Raw genomic sequence first — 25,815 nt, forward strand, 5'->3', positions numbered from 1 at the left:
CAAAAATGCACTGGTGACTCTCCCTTTTGGGTGGGGTGTGGGGAGTGGGCAGCATGAGGTCTGGAAAGGTGTGGATGCTAGGAAGACTCTCATCGTGTCTCCTGGGCTGAGTGGTTCATCAGCAAAAGGCCATCCCTGCGGCAGATCCCAGCCCAGTTCTGGGGGATGCGGATGGGGATCGGAGGCTCCCAGGGAAACTCAGCTTTATGGGGTCCACTGTGTTCTCCCCCTGCTGTGGGAAATCGGGTGACAATCTGCCAGGAGGCCTGTGATCCTCTCCAGGGCTCCCTGGGATCTTGTTCAATTTTAACAAACACACAATCCTGATGTGCTGGCACTTCTGGCAAAAACATTTTTTGGCAAATGCAAAATTGCTAATGAAATTAAGTAACATTCTGTGTAGCATCTGTTCCGTGACTCTAAGTAAATTGGCACTCGAGCATGTTCTCAGTCATCTACCCTGGATGCTTCTTACCCTGGGCTCCAGAGAGCCTCTGCGGAGAGACGGGGTCAGGGAGGTGAGAAGGGAAGAGTGTGACAGTCCATCACTTCCTTCTGTCATTGACGCTAGCGTAGCTTTCCCATTCCCCCATTTCCTTCCCAGTCTCCCAATAGTGAGGTATAAAGATACTTGTCCATTTTAAGATTGATAATTCCAGAGTCAAAGTGAGTCATCTGTATCTCTGAGTGTCAACAGCCTTGACAGTGTCCCCTGAGCCACAATGGTGTAGGATAATAGAGATGGGCTCACAAAGTTAGCCAAGAGACACCCAAAAGAGAGTGGACTGGCAGTCTCAAAGACGCCTGGGGCTTCGGGTCTGACCAATGAAGATGCATGTGGGTCTGAGGACCAGTGGCCATGACAGAACCTCAGGCATTTCAGCGGGGCAGTGAGGACAGAAGCCAATGACTCGGAGGGTGTTGCTGTGGAAGAGAGGTCACACTTTAAGACAGGTTACACTTCGAAGGATGCTAGAACAGGAATGACAGAGCAAGAGGGAGAAACAGATCCAAAGAGCTGCCCCTGCAGTCACCATACGTCTCCCTTAAATTCACTTGCCATCTGGGGAGAAGAGGGTGGGGCTAGGAGAGAGTTTGAAAATAATCTCAAATTGACCCAGTTTTAAAACTGAAAATGATTATATTCATTTGCTGCAAACCAGGCAGAAGAGGGCTATAACATAACTTTTCTAAATTATAGGAAAATAAAGTTACATTTTTGCTCCCCAGAGGCCATGATTATGAAATTTACACTTGCCACAGAACACTAGAGGCCACAACTTTGTTGCTACAGGTGAGGAAACTGAGGTCCAAGGAGTAAGATGGTGGCTCAAGGTGACACTGCTGTGTTGGCACAGCCAGGACAACAGCCCGATCTTCTGGGTCTTGTTCTAGGGTGCTCAGAGTCACGGGGTGTTGCCTTCCTACGTCTACCAAACTCCTGCAGAAAGTATCGAGTCTCACTGATGTATCGAGCATAAGAAAACGTCTCCCTAGCATTTTTAAAAATAGAGTATTCAGTTAGACTTAGGAGCCAAATTTCAAAAGGTCTTAACTGTTTCCTGTCAAGTAGCATGGGACATAAAATTGAATCGAAATGAGCATATTTTTGCTAATGAATGTCATCTTCCTTTCTACACCTCTCTCTCTCCTTATTCCTGACACTTTTCTTAGCATAAAGTTCCTCACGGCTGGTTGTAGCCACTACAAGGCAAAGGGAGGTCATCAGAGCAGTCACAGACAGCCGGGGTGTTAGAGGGTAGTAGTGTGAGAAATGGCTTGTTTTGACAAGAGCACTTAGGCAGCAGAGTGGGAGATGGATTGAGGAGGAGGGAGGGGCAGCCCAAATGTCCACCCTCTGCTTGTGACATTGCTGGGTGACAGTGTGTTTCTCCTGAGGCGTATCCTTCTACAGACGCAAAAGGCAGAGAGTGACTCAGAAGCCTGGTGTCTGGCACCATTAACCAGGTGCCTCTGACTCAGATTTGAGATGACGCGCCTCATTCCTACCCAGACAGTGTCCGGCATTTTTGCTAGACAAGTTCCAAGTCATTCATCAGATGTCATCCTGTTTGTGCTACACTTAAGAATGAGTCCAACCTCTCTCCAACATGCACAAGCAGACCAGGATCGCCCAGACTCTGCAGAGTTTGTGACCTGGAGCTGCTGTTGCTGTCCACCACCCTCAGCCTGAACTTACAAACCAGAAGTTGCAACTCCCACCTGAGCCTGTGTCTGCTTCCGCAGTTCTGGTGGTTTCAAAGGGCAGGAAAGAACTGAGGAGAGGCTGCGTGGTGTAGCAGTTGACAGTGAGTTTGGATTTGGCAGACCTCGACTCAAGTTGTGGCTCTGTCATCTCTTAGCCCTGTGACATTAGGCACATTGCTTATCATCTTTGAGAATTATTTCCCATTTTCTGTAACACAGGTTTTCTTGTAAGAATGAAATTTGTAATAAATACAAGATGCACTTAACTAATGCAAAATAAATATGCAAAAAATATCAGCTGGCAGTTTCTCTGTAGCAATTATGTACCCTACTCACAAGGGCCACCCTGGTATGCAAAGGGGTTTCTAGACTAGAGTGCATACCTTTGCTTATGGCCTACCTAATTTACCTGTTACATCGTGACAGGTGTCACACTGCACACTTACAGCTTCTGCTGGATCTAAGAACCATGTCTTATTCGCCTCTGGATTCCTGGTATCCGTTGGAGCAAATAATTTAATAAATAAGGAAGTGAGTCAATTTGTTGTGTGAGAGACTTCTTAAAGTACTATTTCTGATGATCTCACCTGAAGGGAGTGCGGGCATCTGGGAATTCTAAAGAAAGGATGTGTGGTGTCAGCCTGTGTTTATGGGATTTCATAAGGAAAATTAGTATGTTTATTTTTCCATGGGAAAGGGAGGAATAAAGCGATACTATGCTTTGGTTTAAAACACATCTTATAATAAATCGAAAAAAACCCTATGACGATGAGGACGTAAGCAGAGAGAGGAATGCTTCATTTATAACACTAGTTAAACTAGATCTCCCCAGATATTGGCAGTAGAGCCAACAGTAATTCAACTGTTCTCCTTTTCATGGGTCTTTGCAGGAAATAGGCCAATTAGAAGACAAGAGACAGAGAGAGCTGAGCCCAGCAAAGGGTGGGGGTGGGAACTTTTGGGTGCTTGATGATGCTTTGAGACCTCGCTTGACTTTATTGACTGACTTTCTTTGTAAGAATAAGCCAAGGAAACAAACAGGGGGCCCTGCAGCATCAAGAATTGGTCCAAGAGAGGCCAGTAAGATCACATCTGTTCACATCCACGCTGTGGGGTGGGGTGGGTGCTGAGTGCACCTTCTCCTGTGTGCAGGGCTGTGAGGCTGGAAGGATGGGTGGGTAGGAAGGATGGATGGGTGTCACTGCTTCTGCTTTTTTGCCTTCATCAAATGGGCCTTTGTGTATAGGAGTCTTCTAGACAGAGAATAGGGACATAGGGAGGGCATTACCAACAGGGAATCCAGCAGATAAAAAGGCAGGCAGGCAGGCATAGGCAATACCTATGGGGTATTCAGAGCACCATGAGTAATTCAATGATGCTACAGTACAAATTTTAAGAACAAGAAAGATTACAGATGAGGCTGGTATCCTTCTATGTGTATGTGTGTTTAGGGCTGTCCTTGACCACGCAAGGGGGTTGAATAAATTCCACAAAGTCATACAGCATGGGGTAAGACACAGGCTCTGTTGGGGAAGGGAAACTCACAAAGCTAAGGTCTGCAAGCAGTGGTGCATGTAGTTCCCCAGACTTCCATGTTTCCCCATGGACAAGTGCATTAGGGTGTGTGATGAACATGGTATGGTTCTACACCAGTGGATGGAGCCTTAGCCTATATGGGCTTTTAAGGATCAAGTGGGAGAAAATGTTCTTGTCAGTAGGAGTGTATGCAGGCTGCTTGGCACCAGGCTGGATTTGTGGTGCCAGATGGTTACAAGAATTTTCCAGGAAAGCCAGCTGCCCTGCACCCTGGGAAATTTGGAGTGGTAGGATGTTAAAGATCTTCTCCCAGAAGGAGGAAGCCTCTGGTCAGTTAGGAAGCTAGGCCTGGATGCTACCCTCTTGCGAGGAGAATGGGGAGCCCTGGGTCTCAGCTAGCTCCTTGTTCCGGCAACTCATGGTGCAATCTCAGTCTCATTTCCAGACAATGTTGCTCCTTACATATCAGAAAAGCATGCAAAGGCCACATAATTAGGGTTTTATATGCCATGTTAAGTAGTCTTGATTTTAACCTGTAGGGACCACTAAAAAATTTTGAACAGTGACTTGTTCAACATGATCAGATTTGCAAGTTAAAAGGAACATTCCGTAGCAGTGTAGTGGTGAGACTGAGGGATGTGAGACCGGAGGTGGAAAAATGGGTATAGCCAAAGAAAAAGAAGAAAAGGGCTTGAACCAGGGAAGTGGCAGAGCATGGAAAGGAAAAGATAACAGAGATATTTAGAAGTAGAATTGACAGGCTTTCTGGTTAATGACTGGATGTGGGGTGAGAGTTACAGGGGTTTGCAGAAGTCAGGAATGACTCTCGGATTTCTAGCTTAGATGTTGTACATTCTGTGGTTTTGACAAATGTATAAAGACATATATCCAGCATTACAGTATCATACAGACTAGTTTCACTGCTCTGAAAATCCTCTGTGCTCCACCTGTCCATCTCTCTCTACTTCCAGCCCTGGCAACCACTAAGCATTTTACTGTCTCTATAGTTTTGCCTTTTCCAATGTCGTACAGTTGGGATCATACAGTATGTAGCATTTTCAGAGTGACTTCTTTCACTTAGTAATATGCATTTAAGTTTCCTCCATGTCTTTTTATGACTTGATAGCTCATTTCCTTTTAGCACTGAATAATATTCCATTGTTTGGATGGACCATAGTTTATCTATCCATTCATCCACTAAAGGACATCTTTTGCTTCTGAGTGTTGACAATTATGAATAAAGATGCTATAAACATCTGTGTATATGGGCTTTTGTGTGGACATAAGTTTTCAGCTTATTTGGGTAAATATCAAGGAGCACAATTGCCACATCATATGTTGACATTATGCTTAGTTTTGTAAGAAATTGCCAAGCTGTCTTCCAAAGTGGCTGTAACAAATACAGTTTTGATTTAGTGGATGAGGAAAAGGGTTCATGGGGGTTAATTGACTAGTCTACGATTTGACAGCATGTGGGGATTTCTACCAAGGTTCTACCTTTCTCTCTATACTCTCCTCACCCAATGCTCAACCTAAGCAGGCCCTAAAAGCTAACTTCAAAGGACTGACCTGAGGATATCAGAGTGGTAAAAGCTGGGTCCTAGGTTTGTCAATCATAGACTTTTGAACTCTCACTCTGCTCCCTTGCCTCAGAGCTCCCCATCCAACTTATCTGCTTTCTTATTTCCATAGCACCACCACTCTCTAGGTACTGTTTAATTTACTTATCTATTATGTCTGTCCTTGGTAGAATATAAGCTTCAAGAACATAAGGATCTTTGTGTAAACTAAAAATGAAATCCTAAGTCCCTCACTGACTGATGGACCCCCACTTGGCCAAGGAGACCCCAATAAAACCTGAAAAACTGAGATCCTGGCCATGATGGGTTGGGAGGTCAGACACACCTCACTATACCCCCCTCCCTTTGAGGGTTTAGATAAAACTGACCAGCATTAATGTTAAAACAGAGATCATAAGACTGACAGTACCGACTCTTTGTGGAAATAAAATATCAAATTATAAACAAGACCTAAGGCAATGCCAGGCAAGGTTTTAGTCAGACACCCCTGCACTTAAAGAATAAACTGTGTTCTCATTGCCACAAGATTTTCTTTTTCTCAAGCAGCTAAACAAGCACTGGCCTTGAGATAATCAATATTAAAACAAACGCAGCTCATGCACTGCCAGATGCTGACTAACTGACCCCCGGTTCCACAAGCCATAACTACAGCTTTGATTGGACAAGAAACTGATTTCAGTAACTTTTGCCTTATAAGAAGACCACCAACTACAGACTGGTTCTGGACAGTTTTACAGCGGCTGAGCACTTGAGAGCCTTTGTGTTTCTGAAAAGACCTTTTGACATATAAGGCCTAACTGTAATACATTTAAATGTTAAGTCTCCACCCCAAGGTGAACATGGGTCGTATATTACATGCATGTTTGTTCAATACACAGGTGCCAGGACCATCTTCATGAATATTCATAGATCCTCCCAATGACCTGTTGAATATGTATAGCTGATCAGCCTGTTTAGCATAAATCCCTGCCTCCATCCCCTCCTCCTTAGAAGTGCTTGTTTCTCGTTTTTGCCAGAGGCTACACTTCCCACCAGGCTGTAAACCTTTAGAAGAAATAAAGTTCTCTTTTCTGAATTTATAGCTTGTGTGATGTTTAGGTTGACACTTGTTCACTGGTGTTTTTCAAGTGCCTAGAACAAGACCAATTGCATAGTAGGTGCTCCATAAAGATTTGTGGATAAATGAATGAAATAAAGAATGCATAAATTAGTGAGTGAATGAACCAAACATAATCTAGGATTAGGACTGTGTTAATCCACGACCTGGACATTTCAAAATTTGAGTTCTATTCCAGACTCTGCCACTTAATCTTGGCCATGCTAATGAACCTTTCCGGGCCTCTGATTCCCCGTATATGAAATTAGGTGGTTATTTATTCATTCAAGATGTTTCCCTGCATTCAAGTGCTACAACTCTTCAGAGCAGCGTCAAAAGTCCCGCCTCTTCCAAGCCCCGCCCACCCGCCCTGCCCATCTTTAGGCCCCGCCCATCTTTAGGCCCCGCCCCAACTCTGCTTGACCCGCCCATAGTGCAGGAGCACCGCCTTCCCTTCGCAGTCATCCAATGGCCAAGATACACGGTTAGGTGATTGCGAGGGGGCTTTAGGTGTCCTAATGGCGCCTGACCACAGTCGGGAAATTCAGTTCCTCTTGAGTAGTCACTTACCCAAGTTGTCCCCGAGACATGCAGGATCACCCGCAGCCCCAAGTTCACTCCGAAGGGTCGGATGAGGACCCTGAGCCCGGTCGCTGCTCTCCCTGAGAGCCCTGGGTCTTCACTGGCCGAGGCTCTCGGCCCGCGGCATTCTGGGAGTGGTAGTTTTCTTTCCCCAGGCTCCTCCCTGGCTGACTGGTGGCCAAGACTCGCGGGACTACGATTCCCAGAAGCTCAAGCGAATCACGGTCACGTGGCTCGCAAGGACGCGGGGCTGGTGGGCGGGGCCCCGGCCGGTGCTCCGCAGCTGTCTGTAACACCCGGAGCCGGCGGGCCACCTGGGTCCCCAGAGACCCCGCCATGGTACGCGCGGGCGCCGTGGGGACGCATCTCCCAGCGTCTGGCTTGGACATCTTCGGGGATCTGAGGAAGATGAACAAGCGCCAGGTAACCGAGACCGGTGGGGAGCGCTCCCGGGGGCCGGCATCGGCTGTGCTTGTGGGGAGTCGGGGCTTCCCGGGTAGGGCTCTGGCAAGGGCAGCTCCTGGTGACTGCGGCCCGGTAGCGACCCGAGGCTCCCGCGCTGGGCTCTTAGAGGCCCTGGGTTCAAATCCTCCCAGACCCACGTGAGTGCGCGCTCTCTTGCACTGACAAGATCACAAGTAGGGGAGGGTGGCCAGGAAGAGAAGAGAACAGAAGAAACCCTGAGCATTGGATGTCAAATGTGGTTGAGAAAACCACAGCCGATTTGTGGGAGAGATGACTCGAGCGTGAGTGACAGCTGTCTGCACGTATTTGAAGGGCCACCGGGTGAAGAGGGAACAGATATCTCTGTGAGACTCCAGAGGCCTGACTGTCCGCGGGTGGAAGTGGCAGAAAGGCAGGCGAAAGGGAACTTTCTGACAATGGGAGCTGTCCAGCGATGCTTCCCAAAGCAGATTTCCCTTAACCATTCGTCGGGACTAAGTAATGTTCCTTGCACCTAGAGAGCTCACAAGTATGTTCAATCAGCGTGGACTGAACCAGTGTTCCAAAAGGGATTCCAGAAGTCTTAGCTAACTTCTTTCTCAGATTCCATCATTTTGGCTGCACCATGAATATAGGAGGCAGTTAGGGTCTTTGGGCAGCTGAGGTAGATTTCTCACTCCTCTCTGGGAGGACCTCAGAGGAAAACTTCCCTCTTGCTCTCTCCTTGGCCAGTTATTGGCCATCATCACTGTCTTTGGGTCTTTATCTCCTCAATGTAAAGCATGAGTGAGTAGGGACTGGAAAAGCAGCCCTCTCAGTCAGGAAAAATGTGATTGCTTAAGCTTCTAGGTAGAGTTATAGAACCTAAGACCTATAGAACCTAAGTATCATGATGAATATTAATACTACTATTACTATGCTAATAAATTGTACTATGAAAAATCTGACCTTCCTATCAGGCAGTTTTAATTCTCATGATTTTAATGGCATCCAGTTTCATTTGTTCCATTATATTGAGATGTAGGGTGGTGGCCATGGCAGGGCACAACTTACTCCTTTGCATGCGTGGTTGTGGGGTGTGTGTGTGTGTGTGTGTCTCCAAGTAGCACTTCAGACTAGTTCAGGAGTATGGGATAGTTTGGTGACTTGGATTTGATGAACTATGTTTAGGATCTGGTTGTGTCTAGATGTGCATAATTGACGAACTCCTGTGAGTGTCTGTGATTAAGATGAGTTGCAATAGAAAATATTGCTAGCTTGAAAAACCAAGAGCTGAGCATTGATGTTGTTCACAAGAAAATCTTCTAGGAGATAGAGCTTTACTTAAAAATTGAGACTTATAATTAGTTGGTTTTTAAAATGTCTTTAAAACTGGTACTGATTACTGATGATTACAATGAGCAAACTATCAGAGAAGGCCTTCTGATGAATGTATCAATCCCTATACCAGTTTGCCCTTTAAAAGATCTGTGTGTTTCTATTGTCAGTGATGAGGCTGGCAGGCAATAAAACCAGCTTGGTAGACAATAAAACCAGTAGCTGGTTTTATTGCCTGTTTTGCTAGTCTTCTAATTGAAATTCAGAAGCTCACGTCTATTGCACCCTATTACTTTTTCTTTTTTGAGCTTTGTCCTTTTGCTTGTTTTTCTTCTTCCCTCCAAAATAGCATCCTATGGCACCTTCTCAGGCCTGCATGCTCCACCGGTCTTGGAAGCAGGACTTCCTTTCTCTGTTGCTCCTGCTTACTATTAATTAAGTCAGAAGCCACATGCAAGACAAGGGCTCTTTGTTTCCACAGTGAGGAAGAGAGGAAGAAATACAGCCACTGGTATTGCTGCTGCTTTGTCAGCCAGAATATCTGGGTTGAAATGTTTGCTTAAAACTCTTAGACATTGGCTATTTCCTCCTTCATTGACAATGACTGAATATGGGCTTACTTCTAAACTCTTTTGCAGCTATTAAGTGCAAAGCATACAAAGTTGGTAGGCAAAGATGACCAGCAACAAATGGTACCAGTGAAACATGGTAGTCTGTTTTTTAGATCCCATTCAGTTTGTCAGTAGTTCAATAAAAATTGTTTCTAGATTCCAGGATTTTAAACCTCAACTCAGATTCAGTAGATGCCTTAAAGGTAAGGTGTTGGAAGTGTATGTATGCTCTGTGATTTCTCAGTTTGTATGATTGTTAGGTTTTTTTTATATATATATTTGGCTATTTTATTAGCAGATAGATGTCTGGATCAAAGGAATTGTTTTAGAGGAATTAATTTTACTTTCCCACGATGAATTTTTCAAGCATAGAAAATCAAGCATAAGAAAATATATTCTTAGCATGAGGTCTTCATTAGGTAAATGGCAAGGTTTTATAATTTGCTTTTATCAGGGTGGAGTCTGATGGTTTGAAAACTTTTCTAAAACAGCAATTTTTGTTTAAAATCATGGTTTGGGGCTTTCCAAATCAGATCTGTAATTCATATTGAAACAAGGGTTGTTTATCAAATCTTTTAAGTCAGGCGGAACAGGTGGAGAAGTTTTTGCATGTAACTCCAGTGAACAACTTCCGCTTTAGACTGATGTGACTTGCAAAGCTGATTTTACTTTAGAAGCAACCATTTAACAGTTTATAGCCCAACACTTTAACAACGTCTGCTTACTACTCCAGTTTCCCTTTTTGCTCTCCTGGGAATATAATGATAGTTTCATAATTTGCTGTTGACACAGTAGTCAAGTAGTCAAAAAATGGTGTGTAACTTTAATATTGAATTATATTTATTTTCCTTTTTTCATTTACTGCACCAAAATACCCTAACAGTTATTTTGATTCACTTTTTATCTCCTCACTTTCCGTTGTATCCTTCATAATTGCCTCAAATTATGTATTTCACATGGTTATAATATTAGCAAGAGACAGCTTTAAGCTGTGCTTTTCCTACCTTACATCATACCAGAATATGTTTCCATGTTTTGTTAGACTCTTCAAAATTATTTTAATGGCTATATAATACTCTGTCAAATTGCAGTTCCTTTAAACAGTTTTCCCTCCTAGAATTTGGAATCAGTCCTTGTTCGTCATAGGAATTTTACAGAACAGAGAATAATTTAAAGAAGAAAATTCAATAACTGTCATAATTCTACCATCCTAAGATAGCCTCTCCGTGTCTTGGGGCATCTCCTTGTGTTTGTTTTATAACCTGTTTTATAGTTTGTTGAGATCCTACTGCAGCTTAGATTTTTCACTCAACATATTTTAAGTGTTTGGTCATATCATTAAAGTTCTTATGCATTGTTTTAAATAGCAGAGTAATCTGCCATTTTCTACCCAGTCATTCTTCTACTGTTGCTCATTTATGTCCTTCTCCACATTATTAGAATTAAGACTGTAATAAATATCTTTGGGCGATAATTCCCTGTCTGCCTTTATTTTAGACTGAATTTCTAGAAGTAGGATTACTGGGCCAAGAGTAACCTCTTGAAATAATGCCAAATTGCTTTCAGAATGGTTATATCAACATGCATCCCCACCATAGTATACTCTTGCCAGCACTGAGTATTAGCATTAAAAAAAAAAAAGAAAGAAAGGGAAAGGATGACGGGGAGGGTAGAGGCAGGATTATTGGTTTGAACATTTTAAATGTTTATTTGCCACTTGTTTTTTCTCTTTGGAAAATTAGTTTTAAGCTTTTACCTTTTTTGGTTGGTATTTTAGGGTTTTTCTTACTGCTGGTTTGTTTGCATTTATCATATATTAAAGGTGTTTATTTCATCAGTATTTATTCAACAAATTGAGTACTTTTTGCCAGACCTGTGTTGAATATTGGGGACATAGCTATACGCAAGGCTGAAATGATCTCTTTTGTGGAACTTACAGTCTAGTATGAAAAACACATTAAATAATTATATGCATAATTATGATGGTGATGGATGCTTTAAAGTAGTATAGGATGCAGTGAGAATATGCAACAGAACAGGAAGACCTAGGCTGGCCTACAGTAGAGGTTGGCAAACTCCAGTGCACCACCTGTTTTTATAAATAAAGTTTTATTGGAACAAAGCCGTGCTTATTCTTTCACATATTGTCTATGGCTGCTTTCCTGTTACACTGGCAGAGCTGAGTGGTTTCAACAGAAACTATATATCCTGTAAACCTAAAATATTTACTGTCTGGCCCTCTATACAGAAGTTTGGCCAGGGCAGCCTTCCCTTGGGCACTGACATTTAAAGTTGGATTTAAAGGTGAGTGAGTGTTTGGTATATTAATGGGTCCAGGGAGGGAGCTTTCTGGACAGAGGGAACAACCAGGTGAAGGCCCTGGTGTGGGAAGTAGCATGTGCTGTTTGAAGTGCTGACAGATACCACCAGTGCAACTCGGGTGTAGTGAGTTTCACCAGCTGATGCTGGGGTTGGGGGATATATCAGGGCTTTAGAGGCCATGGTAGGTTTTATCCTTGGAGTAGTGGGACGCAATCAAAGGTCTTTAAGCAGGACATAGATATGACGAGATGGGCATTTGAAAACAAGTACAGTCGTGCATCACATAATGACGTTTTGGTCAATGACAGACCACACATATGACGCCTGATATGCCGATGATTCTAATGCGCAGCCACAGTTGAGAACCAGTGGTGCAGAGCAGGCTCTCAAACTGTGTCCCCCACACCAGCAGCTTCAGTGTCACCTAGGAACGTGTCTGAAATGCAGTTCTCAGGCATCACCAGCTGATTCTGGTGCATGCTGATGTTTGAGAACCGCTGCTGGAAAGAACGGTCTGTACACCCTACAGAGCCACCCGGGCATGTCCCTGTTTGGACTTCCTGAGTATCTTCAGCCCCACTTCTCCAGGCCTGTGTATTTTAAACTGTTTAAAACTGCATTTTAAACTGTATTCAATACTCTAAAGGAGTCCACACCCCTACATTCTGTCTCGGTTAAAAGTAAATTTGGATGTTTAAGGAAAATGACTTTGTGCAGAGCCACATGATCTGGGTCCTAGCTCCAAACTCATTTCACAAGGATGTTCTGGAAAACTGGTAGGGTGAGCTGCTAGGTAGCTAAGATGGGATCTAACCTGTCTGATGTCACTTCCTCTGAAACACTAAAACTATAGTAAGGAGATTTTAAAAGTCATCATTTACTGCAAGATAAGTCCAGAGAGGAAACAAGATCTGCCAAATACTAGGAGCCAGAAAACAGATGGGAGAATGGTGACTGGCATAACATGAGCCTGAGAAAGCCAAAATCCAAGTGGCAGTGGGGGACGCCGAGGAACAACTCTTCACTGTTTGTGCTGCAGAATCCTCAAAGACTCAAGAATCAGCAGTACTGGGTGTCTCCAGAACTGGAGGTGAAGGGGAGGGAGGGCTAAGATAAATTAGATCCCTGCTCTCCTGCCTCTTCCACTCACAGGTCTTCTCCTCCCAGGCAGGGGTCTGGAAGTTTATTCCCTGAAGAGGTAAACAGGTGGTCTCTGGAGTAAGAGCTGCCAGGCCGGGTGAAGGATGTGGATCCCCGCCTGTGAGTGACTTTATGTAGCAGAAGTGAGGGGCGGAGGTCCTGATTTGTAAGTGAGCACAGATGCCAGAAGAACAGGCACGTGCAGCCAGGTGGGGGGGGGTCATTGAACTAGAGATGTGGGTATAGAGCCGTTTCAGTTCCAGAGTGTGTTGCTGAGAGCACATGGTCCAGGTGGAGGAAGAAGGTCGCTGGAGGTGTGGAGGTCCAGGAATTGAGACAGCAGAGTGTTGCATGGGCCATGTAGGTGGCTCTTCAAATCACCTGGACAACCGCAGGGGTTGTGAGAAGATTGAGGCAGGTACCAAAATGCAGCGCCTCCCTGGAGTTTGCGTAGTATTGGATACTAACCACTGACCACTGTAGCCTCTGGGAGGATGGCAGACGTTGGGGCTGACAGTTCAGCTCCCCACCAACAGCGTGTTGGGACGTGGGCAGAAGTTGCTTTCGCCTTTGGTCCCCAGGGGTTGGCAGGTGTGGCAGGCAGCTGTGAGCAAGGAAGAGCCGGTGCTTCAGCACGTGCCATGCAGGAGGGAGCGAGGGAAGCCCTGTGGGTCTTCACACAGGGCCAGAGGTGGAGTGGATCAGCTTAAACCTCTTCCTCAGAGCTAACGTAACCAGCGATTGACCATGTAACCGCCTGTGTGACCCTCCTGCCTGTGCTCTTAACCAAATATATGTTGTTCACCTTTTAAAACACTTATGGAAAATTTAAACATCCGGGTGTTTAAAGTTTTTGTTCACTTTTAAAATGTAATTTTCAGATGCAGAATGGCCTCGTTGCTAAGTACTCTGGTACCCTGAAGCTTCCATTGAGGCTGTCTTTGGCTATAGGGCTAAAGGGAGTTCTAGATGAATCTACATTGTGTGGATCAAGGTTAGACCCTCTCGCTCTACTCTGGACTGTGCCCATGACTAGCCCACAGCAGCAGGCTCTGCTGGTAGAACTAGAGTGGCAGAGCCCGTTCAGTTTTAAGGTGCTGGGACATCCCGGACAGGTAAGTAGAGCCTCCCTGGGGCTGTAGCAAGGCAGGTCCCCCAGATTGCTGTTTTTTCCTCCACTTTCTCTCACTTAAGGAGAGACGATATTTACAAGGCTCTTTCCATGGACAAAAGTTGAACTACCACATAATTTTGTACCCTGTATGAATTAGTTTCATGTCCTAAAATCACGTATTTTTGAAAATTTTATAAGTGCATCTCCTGGTTGGGGTTGTGAATATTTTGCCATTGTTTTTCACTGTGGTTTGCCTTTTTCGTTCCAGCTCTATTACCAGGTGTTAAACTTTGCCATGATCGTGTCTTCTGCACTCATGATTTGGAAAGGCCTGATTGTGCTCACTGGCAGCGAGAGCCCGATCGTGGTGGTGCTGAGGTGGGTCCCAGGGGCCGCCCGCATCCTCCTTCACGCGGCTGCCCTGGCCGGAGGAGCAGGGTCGCCAGAGTGAGAGCCAACATTCAAAATTTTAATTGGATAAACTATTAGAGTCTTCTTTACTGATATCTGTTATGAGAAGGTCTAATTTTTTTGTCTGTTCTTGAAAAATCTTATCTTTTTTAATAGACATTTTAGAGCTGTAGTCATGTTGATGCTAGTGCATTTCATCCACTTAAATGACAATTTAATAATATGGCATTAATGCATTATTTGTGACCAAATTGATTTAACCATAACTAATTTAAACATGTTTATTGGTTTTCTTTGTACCAGATAGGCAGGGAGTGTGTATTCCCAGCACCTAGCAGCGTGCACAGTATTTTTTCAAGCTTCATCACTAATCATACTGGTGTAAACGGCTACTGTCTTCTTGAGACTATTCTGCTTATAATAAGTACAGCATGTTTATATTAGAAAAGTTAATACTAGAGTTAACTTCATGCAGCCATAAAGTCACCCAAGTAGAAACACTTAACAGTCAATTTGAAATCACATGACCAGGTTTGGGAGCCAGTAGGTGCTTCAAGATGCTCTCTGTCCTGTGTGCCTTAGATCACTGAATCTGACTGTTGGTGGGGACAGTGTCACTTTGTTTTGCAGGTGGGGCGGTGGGCTGTAGCAGTAACTTGCGCAGAGCTACAGCCGGCCAGTACAGGAGCTGAGGCCAGACACAGGGCACTTGGCTGCCAAACCATTGCCCTTTCCCTCTGCTGGCCATGCCACCATGTTACAGGAACACAGCCACGATCCCCACTTCACTAGGGTGCCCTTGTGTGACTGGCCAAGGGGCATACTTCTAGAGTTTTCATGAATTTAGAAGCCCGAGGATAGCATAGCTCACAAGCAGAGCTGAGGGGACCTCTGATTCACTGGTGTTCACTCTGTGCTTCGGGAGTCCCCTGGGGTCCGGCTGGATAGATTAGGAGGGAGAAGGGAATGACGTCCATGGATTCTAGATGCCTCAGCTTTGCTTCAGTGATGACAGCTCCATTTTTGTGTATTTTATATGGTTATGCTTCCTGGCAAGATCTCACTTGAAGGAAGGATTTTAAGGCTTTTAAGAAAGAAGAAGGCATTTAAAACCAAATTTAGATGGGCTCTCTCACTTAACAGATAAGGAACCTGAGGCCCAGCGAGGCCAAGTCACAAGCATCTCTTGATTACTGTTGGCAGAGCCAGCACTAGATCTGAGATGTGCTGGCTCCCCTTCCCAAATCACACAGGCACACTTGACACAGAAGTTATTGTGAAATTGCTGCACTTTAGGGGCTTTTTTAAAAAGCATCCTTTTTAGTGCTAAAGCAATTTGGTTTGTCAGCATAGACCATTTACATCCCTGAGGGATGTTTGGCCTCGGGGGAACCCTTGGCCCATGAGGAAAGCAACTGGAAGTTGATATTAGAAACACTGAAAAGAACTGTTTTCCTGATGGGGTGTGATCATGACCCTTGATGCCAAACTCCAGCAGCCTCTTCTCGCCTCTGTGGCCTGTGCAGAGAGTCTGGTCCTCACTGCGGTCCCTTAACTGTTACTGCCGACTGAGACAGTTTTCTATCAACATTTTCCCGTTGTGTGTCTTTAGGAATTTTATTGGAGGAGTAAAGATGAAGCCATAGATGCAGAAGTAATTATTTTAAGCATTTTAGCTTTTATCTTTAAAAGAAAACAAAACCCTGAAGCAAATACGTTTTAGTTTCAGAAGATGACAAAATAAAATTCTATGTCAGGGGACAGAAAAACCCCAAATTTGTTTTTACTCAGATGTTTTCTCTCTTTCCCTCTTAGTTCTATTTCTAGCACTTTCTTCCTTTCTATTCAGATCTCTTATTTTTGAATCCTGGATCCATTACCAGAGTTAGTGACACTGGTTTCCCTTAAATATAAACCTATCGGTAGGCACTTAGTGACAGGCTGCAGTAAGCATCTGCTGACTTAAACTTGAGCGTCTGCTGAGATGTTTGAGGCGTGCCAAGGCTGGAGGGGAAGGAGGGCCACGGTTTCCTTTAAAGCTCTGCATGTTCAGTAGCCTGGTTCTTTCTCTCCCTTTCTTTCTGTTACTCATTACTGTTACCATTACTCATCCTGGTGCACAGCCCCCATAGAGCCGTATTCCTAGGACTTATTATTTTCTCCTACATTAAAGCAGAGCATGAGAATTATACAATGAATTCTATTTATTAAATTTCAGCTTCCAGTAGATTACGATTTCCTTTGAATCCACCAAAGATTTTTGGCATGGGTTTAAATTGCTATCATGTGGGATTATTTATTGACCTCCACATCAAAATCAGTCAATATTCGTTAGAATCGGCGTTTCATAGAATGCGATAGAAAGGAGGCTGCTGCAGTAGGTGTAAAAGACCTGGGTTCAAATTTTGTCCCAACCCTCTGCTTGGCTTTGGGACAGGTCATCCTCCCTAAGTATATTCACTTGTTTGTTTCTCATTCCTTGAACAAATACTGGAGTATCCTAACTGCTGGGGATATGCTATAAAACAAAAGAATCGCCCTAGAGTATTAACCAGCTGTAAGAGTCTGAAGTTCTCAATGAAAATAGTAATGTATTTGTAGGAGGAGAACTTTTTTTAAAGCTAAAGATTGGCAGCGTTTACTTCAGAGTCCACATTATTCTTGGTTATTTTTCTACCTAATACTAACTGCAGAGGGGCCTGCTGGTGCCTGTTCCATACTTAATTCTGAGTAGAAATCATTTCCTTTCTCCCATATTGTTATTACCTTGGGTGGTCAGAAGGAAACCACTCAGCTTGTTTTATAGCTCTGAAGACTGACTTTGTTATTGATTAGATTTTCAGCTCTAACTGCTATGTTTATTCTTGTCACCTTTTGGACACAGGGTAACGCTGATGTTGACTTTGTGCTTCTTTCTAGTGGCAGTATGGAGCCGGCGTTTCACAGGGGAGACCTTCTGTTCCTCACAAATTTCCGGGAAGACCCCATTAGAGCTGGTGAAATAGTTGTTTTTAAAGTTGAAGGACGAGACATTCCAATAGTTCACAGAGTAATCAAAGTTCATGAAAAGTAAAGAAGCTTTACTTCTTTTTGTTTGTTTGTTTGTTTGTTTTTGGGGGGAGGGTTGTGAATTTTTGGTAGATAGTTTTAATGGTTAGTTAGAAAGTATTAAACACACTGGATTATGTTCCTAGTTCTGCCATTTGCTAACTGGGTGTCTTTGGACCAGCTGCTTGACTCATTCTGTAGGACAGGAGTGGTAATATTTTACCCACAACTCACAGGATGATTACGAGAATTAAATGAACAAATGTTTACTAAAGCACTTTAAAAACTTAAATTGCTACATAAATGTAAGGTGGAATATATTATAACATGTTAGTTATTTGATGGAGCTCAAAGAAAAATCATATTATAATAACAAAGGATTATATTGACATGAAAATTATTTTCTGAAATGCAGAAAAGCTAACTGTTTCTGTGTGTCACTTTGATCAAAGTGGCATTCTCAGCAGTAATGTTCGTGCTGGTGGATAAAAATTCCTTCCCCCAGCTCATCTTATGCTTTGGTCATTGAATATCCTGCATTAATTCTCCTCTCCGCCTGCCCCCTGACAGCCTTGCTTTTCCCTTAAATGCCAACGGTGACTTACTTATTAAGACTCCTTTTTTGGAACCAGAAACATTTATTTCTAGCTCAAATATAGAAAGTTCCCATAAGAGAGTACTTCACGAGATTAGCAAAAATGTTACATTTCATATACTTGGTTATTCATTTACCTTTATGCAGCTTAGTGTAGATTTTTACCTGTATGAGTTACAGAATTCAATTTAGAAGTATACATATGTATGTTTTTAAATAATGGAGCATTTCTCACCCTGTGTGTGGCATGTATGCATATGTGACAGGTAACAATTTGTACACGTCTGGTATTAGGTTCCCATCGCATTCAGTGTTTCCCCAAAAGTGTTCCCCAAAGATACTGATACTTAAAATATTCACTCCATATCACTGTAACATTAGAGAATCCAGTTTCAGTTTGTGTTGGTACATTGGTACTGTGGTTACTTGATGTCTACTTACTGAGGAAGAAGCATGCTTGGTCATAATGTGACAGTACTGTCACCTGATTTAAAAATAATTTCTAAAGATGATAAATTGTGGCCAGGTGCGGTGGCTCATGCCTGTAATCCTAGCACTCTGGGAGGCCGAGGTGGGAGGATCGCTTGAGGTCAGGAGTTTGAGACCAGCCTGAGCAAGAGCGAGACCTCGTGTCTACTAAAAAGAGAAAGAAATTAACCAAACAACTAAAAATAGAAAAAATTAGTTGGGCATGGTGGCGTGTGCCTGTAGTCCCAGCTACCCAGGAGGCTGAGGCAGGAGGATCACTTGAGCCCAGGAGTTTGAGGTTGCTGTGAGCTAGGCTGATGCCATGGCACTCTAGCCCAGGCAAGAGAGTGAGACTCTGTCTCAAAAAAAAAAAAAAAAAAAAAGATAAATTGTTCAAAGCTGAGGAAATAATGATTTTTTTGCTGTGATTTGCATGAATTGTGAGAGTCTGCCAAGATTTTTATCCTCTTGATTTCCTTTATAACCATGACTGCAAATCAGCTTGGGCTTTTAGTATTTTATCTCATTTTAATAGTGCATTTTTTCATTCATCTTATTGAAAGATGACCCTTTTTACAGCTCCATAATGCTACAATATTATGTTTCTAGTGTCAAGGCTATGTGAGCACCCGTTTAGAATTCTTAAAATTAATCCCACATGTCTCTTTAACACGCTGGTTTTATGCCATTTGTGATTCTTGTTTCCTTGCAAACTGGACTTTATACCACTATGCTCAGTGGTGAAGGAAATACTGTATTAAACACGTTGTGCATTTGGCAAGGAAAATTAGTTTGAGGACAGCTAAGAGCACACTTGCATTTAAATTACGCTGTGCTCAAATCTGTGATCTGGGACCAAGTTTATGTCTAGAGTGAAGAGGAATATAATCCATGTTAACAAATTGGTCCATGAGGACTAAGAAAGAAAGAAAACAGTTCAAGTCCAACACAGCTTGTTAAACCAGCCTCATGTCCTGACTTCTGACCTGTTCTGACTTGAGGTGAACGACTGGAGTCAACCTGGAAAAGCTCATTGTCAGCAACATTTTGGGGTATTCTGAATGTGGGCTTGAAAGGATTATACAGTGGTTATTCACATGATTTTGCTCACTGATGAATGACACTAATACTCTTATTTTCAGATTAAAACATAAGTTAGGGACTAGCTTTTTCTTCATTCATTTTTTACTGTGTGCTGTGTTGAAAGTGAATCATTGCCCTTGTGCTTGGCCATGCTCTTTGGTTGTCAAGGTCACTTGAGTGTTTTAGAATTTAAGTCTATAAAATTGTCATTAGATTTGTGCTTCAGCTGAATGGTTGTCTGTAAACAATCATCTTAGACCAAAGGAAGGTCAAGTTATCTTTGACTGCTTTTCTAAATGGTCTGATGGTAAAGTCTTGGGTAAACTAATATTTGTTTTAATGTTGCTGTGCTGAAAATAATTTTTGAGAGGACACTATTTTGCCTTCCAGAGATAATGGAGACATCAAATTTCTGACCAAAGGAGATAATAATGAAGTTGATGACAGAGGCTTATACAAAGAAGGCCAAAACTGGCTTGAAAAGAAAGACGTGGTGGGAAGAGCAAGAGGGTGAGAATTCACTTTTAAGTTATGTAGAAGGTTCAGAAACCAGAAAACCATTCAGAAACAAAGAAACTAAATTTATAGGATAATATTCATAGAATCATTCATTACAGATATGTCAGGAGAGATCTAAGCAGTTCTAGTTTATACTGTGAAGATAAATAAAACATAGACCTTCCTAAAGTTCTAAAATCTAAAACTAAATCCACTTATCTCTGTCATGTGTTTAATTCTATTTAAAAATAAATTCTCACCTAGAGATTAGTCATCTGTGGATTTTAAATAACAATTACAAGAAATCCTCCCAGAGATAACCACTATTTCACATTTCAATAAATGCTCTAGATACTATCTGTGCCTTTACAGATGTGTGTGAATGCATACATGAGACATAATTTTACCTAGAAGAATTTGATTTTTTTCCACTCAACAGGAAGTTGGAAATAGCTTTTTGGTATCAAATCTACATTTATATCTTTTTAAATGGCTCCATGCTATTCTATTGAGAATCATAGCTTATTTAACCAATCCTCTTTGGATGGACATTTAGGTTATTTCCTATTTTTCATGACTGAAAACAGTTCTGTGATAAATCTTTTAATATTCATCTTTGTATAATTGTTCCAGTAATAAGTTCTGCTTCTAATCCACACAGTAGAGAATGTATCCTCTTGTTAAAAAAAACAGAAAAGGAGATTCTTTTCCTCTCTTGTTGACCCATTTTATGTTTAACAATTATTAGAAATGTTTTATCTCATCTAAATCTCACCACCTACTTAAGGCTGGAGAAACTGCCTACCATTTTCTAAGATTTAGCTTTATTTATTAGATTGTGGCTTAAAGCCTCTTTCTACCCCTTAAACCATTTTTCTGCATTACATTTCCACTTAGATATCTGCAGGGAGACCAGGAGACTTCTAAGCTAGTTAATTCTTTCTAGACACAGGTGAAAAACTTTGGATAAGAGAGAGGTTAGAGCTACAGATTTATATAAAACTAGAGGGTACTATGGGTGTGTTACCTTGCTTCCCATTAGCAGAGATGATTGAGACTTGGGTCAATCTGATTACACACTGCTATTACTTTTGTCAGCATAATCATTGGCTGGTTTATGCACTGAACCTTCTCTCTCTGGGATCATAACCATATTTGAGTATAAGTTATGGTATTCACATTTGTATTCATTGCCAAAAAACTGGTTGGTTACATCTGAAAAGCACTGTAAGATGAAAGTGATGACTCTTTATACAAACTAATTATTCACGTGCTTTAAAAGCTTTATCTAATAGCAGTTTTTATATAGGCTGATTCTTACTTCTAAAAAAATAAGAACTAGATTTGTGAAAGTTGCCTATTCTGTTTGTTCAGTAGATCAACTAATTATTTTAATTGCAGCAAGTGAAGACAAGTAGCACCACTATCTCAAATCATGTGCGTGCTTAAAAAATTGTCCTGTTAGCTCTGGTGCTCTTTGCTAATAAAGCTGTTAGAGATGGGGGTGAATGTTGTCCTCACAGGCCGTCAGTGGTATTCCCATGTAAGATCTGTTTCCTAAGGTTGATTTATAGTGTTTTAAAATGTGCCATCACTGTAAACAATTTTTATATTTCTTTCTTTTTACTCCCACAATTTAGGTTTTTACCATATGTTGGTATGGTCACCATAATAATGAATGACTATCCAAAATTCAAGGTAGGAATTTATATGTGTGTCTGTATTTATTTTTTTAAATATTGAAGCTTTTACTTGTGCAGTTGTAAAGATGCAATCTTCTTAAAATGTTTTACCATTAATTTTTCTGAAGAATATTTGTAGTTAACTACAAATTAACATAATTGTTTAACTTATCAGCATTTAAATTAATTATTTAAAGTGGCTGCTTTCACCTTTTGTGTTTATAATGTATTCTAAAATGGCATTTATATAGTTGTTACTTTTTATTATGGAAAGTTTCAAACATGTAGAAAAGTAGTATAAGAAACTCAGTAATCTCTCAACTTCAACAAAAATGGTATCTATATATTTTTTTAAATCACTTGCAAAACAATAGGAAACCTACTCAGGAATAAGCACATCATTAGCTGTGTTTGTCAGGTGTTTGATCCTTAGTCCATTGTTGTATTTTTGGATTTTTAACCATATGTGGCGTTGAACAGCTAATTTAGAGAACAAGCCATGGGGGAAGAGGTCATCTCTTGATTCTGTTCTCAGCTCAGTGTTGAACAGACTTCATCTGAATACATTTATAGACCAATTTATTTGTAGGCCTCACAGTAATTTTCCATTGTGTTCTCTTTACAGTATGCTCTTTTGGCTGTAATGGGTGCATATGTGTTATTAAAACGTGAATCCTAAAATGAGAAGCAGTCCCTGAAACCAGACTGAAATGAATTCTGTTGAAAAAGAGAAAAACTAATATATTTGAAATGTTCCACTTTATGTATAAAGGAAAACAGTGTGGAGATGTTTCTGTCTTGTCCAAATAAATGATTCATCAAGTAAAGATGGTTTTCTTTTGTGGACTCTGATTTGAATCTGCCCGATCTCTCTGCCAACTGTGGCAGACTCTGAGTATGAGGGTCTGTGCCGCTCCAGGAACCAGGCAGGCCTTCATGGGCCGGGCCTGCTGCTGGGACAATGCGCAGTCCACTTGTGGAGTTGTAACGTCTGTGTTTCAAAAGTAAAATTCTTAATATAATGGCATTTTGGGGGAGAACAAACAGGCCCTTAAAGGGAAATGGTTTCTTATTAAAATGTAATCAGATAAATTAATAAAGCCTAACACCTTTTAGAAGGGATGCAATCTGTTTTGTTTTTGTGGCATATCTTGAGATGGTTTGTTAAATTACTTGAAAAGTGTTTAATAAATTATAAAAACAGTACATATTCCTCTGAAAAATTGCAAAAACTACATAAGGGTGAAGGATGAACATTGCACAAACTACCAAAGGCCCCTTTGCTCAGTTTCCCCTTTCCATTTCCCAGGGATCTCCCCCATTAAGTTAGACCTTTGCACTAGATCTAATCCTGCATATAAAAGTCTCTTGTGCAGATATTTATCAAGCACTTTCACCCCAGCCACTGTCTGAGGTACCAGAGGCACAAAGGCCCAGCCCTGACGGAGCTTGCCCTGGAGCGGGAGGAACAGATGATACACCAGTCTGTGATTTCAGGTAGTGATCATTGCCGTGAAGAAAGGTGAAGCAGGGTGAGTGCATAAAAGGTGACAGAGGACACTGCTTTGCATGTGGAAGTCAGGGGAGACCTCTAGAGGAGGCGACATTAAGCAGAGTTAAAAGAAATGAGAGTGAGGCATGTCAGTCCTGGAGAAGCGTGTTCTAGAAGTGGGAACAGCCAGTGCAGAAGCCCTGAGAAGGGCATGCCGTAGGCACATTAGCACGGTTCCTCTCAAGCTTCAGGGAGTCCACAGGTCACCTGGCTGTTGTTCAGTTCAGTGTCTGACTCAGGAAGGTTGGGGCGGGGCCTGAGATTCTGCATTTCCAACCGCTCTCAGGGGCTGCTGCTGCTGGTACCCAGACCACATTTTGCGTAGCCAAGTGCTAGAGGAATAAAAAGGAGGCCAATGATGTTTTAAAATATACTCCAGTTTTACAAAAATGTTCTCTTTCCACTGAACGATACGACATCGGCATCCTGTCAGAACTTACACATCCATCTCATTCTCTTAGGTTTGTTCAGTTGTAATGTAAGAATAGAGAATCTCTGAAAGTTACTTTCCCACCGTGTGGCCCTGAGCAAGTTACTTCCCTCCACCTCAAATGGAGGATAAGAACTGCACTTACCACGCTGGGCTGTCATGAGCAATAAGTAGCATGGTCCTCGGCATGTACGCAGTGCCGCTCAGTCAGTGTTCCCCTTTGTCACGTGTGTTTTCCTTTTCGGCGTAGACCTGCGCCACATTGCACACCTGGACGGGTACCTGTCCTGAGTGAGCTCCTGGTTTGGGAGGGACCAGCATGAATCCACTGGGGGCAGCCTGCCCTTCAATCCTCCGTCTCCACTGAAACAGGCTATTGCAACAATAATGGACCTCCTCCTGTTGAAATCAGCAACGTGAAAGGGGAAAAAAGGCTTCTAGAATACTTTCTAAAAACTATTCCCTCGTGCCCTTTAATAAACTGTTTTCTTAAGAAAAAAATGGATTTTTCTTCCCTTAACTAAAAATGGAATTTTTAAATGTTGGGTCAAGTTTTATTATTTTATCATCTTCCTGGGGTTCTGTAGTAGGTTAATATACACTTTTAAAAAGCTCTTCATGTGGCTAAGCTTCTTAGTGATTCTTTGAACATGCTTAACATTCTGAAGTGAACTTTACAAAGACACCTCAGAGCCCTGACGTGGCTCAGCCAGCGCTGGATGCCGGATCGAAGTTCTTTTATCCGGGGGTTTCAGCTGCGGCCTCAGCGTCTGGAACATACCAACAAGAATCGGGACTGGATCTAGCAGACAAAATCAGCGCTGCGATATCCAAGTTGCTTGCAGTTTATTCATCAGGTAGAACCTCTTACTAGGAGCTTTTCCATGTTCATGGGACACACATTTGTCATATGGTTAGGCAACTGCTTTCCCAGTTTACAACAGCTGAGAAGCATCAAAGTAGAAGGTGTCTGGTAGGACCGGCCAAAAAAGTTAATACCCATTGAGAATGGAGAAGACAAAGCATAAAAAACAGATGCGAGCATTTCAGGACACCACCTGGTATAGGGACAGCCTGCAAAGGCCCCACTGAGTTATAAGAGGACACTTAGGAAGAAGTTAAATGTCATACTGTGTTGAAGATCAATTTAGGTTTCCATCAAAACTGGAAAGTTTCTACTGTGGGATAAGCTTCAATTTTTTCAAGAGGTTACTGGTAAAACCTCCAATTTCCTAACTCACAGGCCTTAGCCCAGCTCTTCAGTCTTCTCCCCTTTGACAATGTGTTAATTTTGTGCAAGTACTAGAAAAACGCAGCTTCAAGTGTGTGCATGGGCACATGCACACACACACAAACACTCCAACAACCAGACTGCAGACACCAAACTGTTCTATTAAAATTTTGGACCCCCCATTGGCCCAGCAAAGCAGGTCAGTGAAGCCCTGTTGGGAAGAGGAGGAAGTCTAACCTTTCCAAGTAAGCAAGGTAGGAAAATATTGAAATTAGGGGAAGCAAGCCTGGGTACCTGCACTTTTAAAAAACTCCGTGGGTGACTAATGTGCAGTCAGAATTGAGAACCCCTGAGAAATAGACGTCTGCACGAGTTAGTTGGGAATAAATGTGATTAGGATGCTTGGTTATTCATATCTTCCTTCTCATGATGAAGTCATTTTCAGATTGCATTATAGGAAAAAAACCAGAAATGTACTGTATTTATGTGTCATCCTCTCACCATTGCCCACACCAAACTGATGCTAACCTCTCTATTAATGGTCATTTGGTTTCTATTCCAGTATCTCATCTTACGAAGTAGCCTTTCCCCCGGGGCCCTGGACACTCAGTTTAGTCTCATCCTGAAATTCTGGGTGGAGATCCATCCATCACCACTCTCTGGGTTCAGCAGGTTCCCCCCATTTCAAATGAGGGGCATGGGGCGGGGCTGGATAGCAAGAGGGATTTGGAGTCACACTGTGGTTAAGCCCTGTCTCCACCTGCTACATACGGAGTCTGTAACTCACTCAGACTCGGTTTCCTCATCTCCAGAATTAGCATCCAGGCAGGTCAAGAGTTTATTGGATGCCTGGATTTAAACAAATAG

General features: G+C 42.4%; 1 protein-coding gene across 1 annotated transcript; it reads left to right on the forward strand.

Annotated features, from left to right (window-relative positions):
- The first annotated feature begins 7,230 nt into the window (after nucleotides 1-7,230).
- SEC11C (SEC11 homolog C, signal peptidase complex subunit) lies at nucleotides 7,231-22,556 on the forward strand. Its single transcript, XM_045527457.1, has 6 exons — nucleotides 7,231-7,425; nucleotides 14,219-14,328; nucleotides 17,281-17,430; nucleotides 19,946-20,065; nucleotides 21,694-21,751; nucleotides 22,361-22,556. The coding sequence occupies exons 1-6, from the start codon at nucleotides 7,339-7,341 to the stop codon at nucleotides 22,412-22,414; spliced, it is 579 nt and encodes a 192-aa protein (XP_045383413.1). The 5' UTR covers nucleotides 7,231-7,338; the 3' UTR covers nucleotides 22,415-22,556.
- The last annotated feature ends 3,259 nt before the right edge of the window (nucleotides 22,557-25,815 follow it).

This window comes from Lemur catta, chromosome 16 (genome assembly GCF_020740605.2).
Source record: "Lemur catta isolate mLemCat1 chromosome 16, mLemCat1.pri, whole genome shotgun sequence".
NCBI classification, from domain to species: Eukaryota; Metazoa; Chordata; class Mammalia; order Primates; family Lemuridae; genus Lemur; species Lemur catta.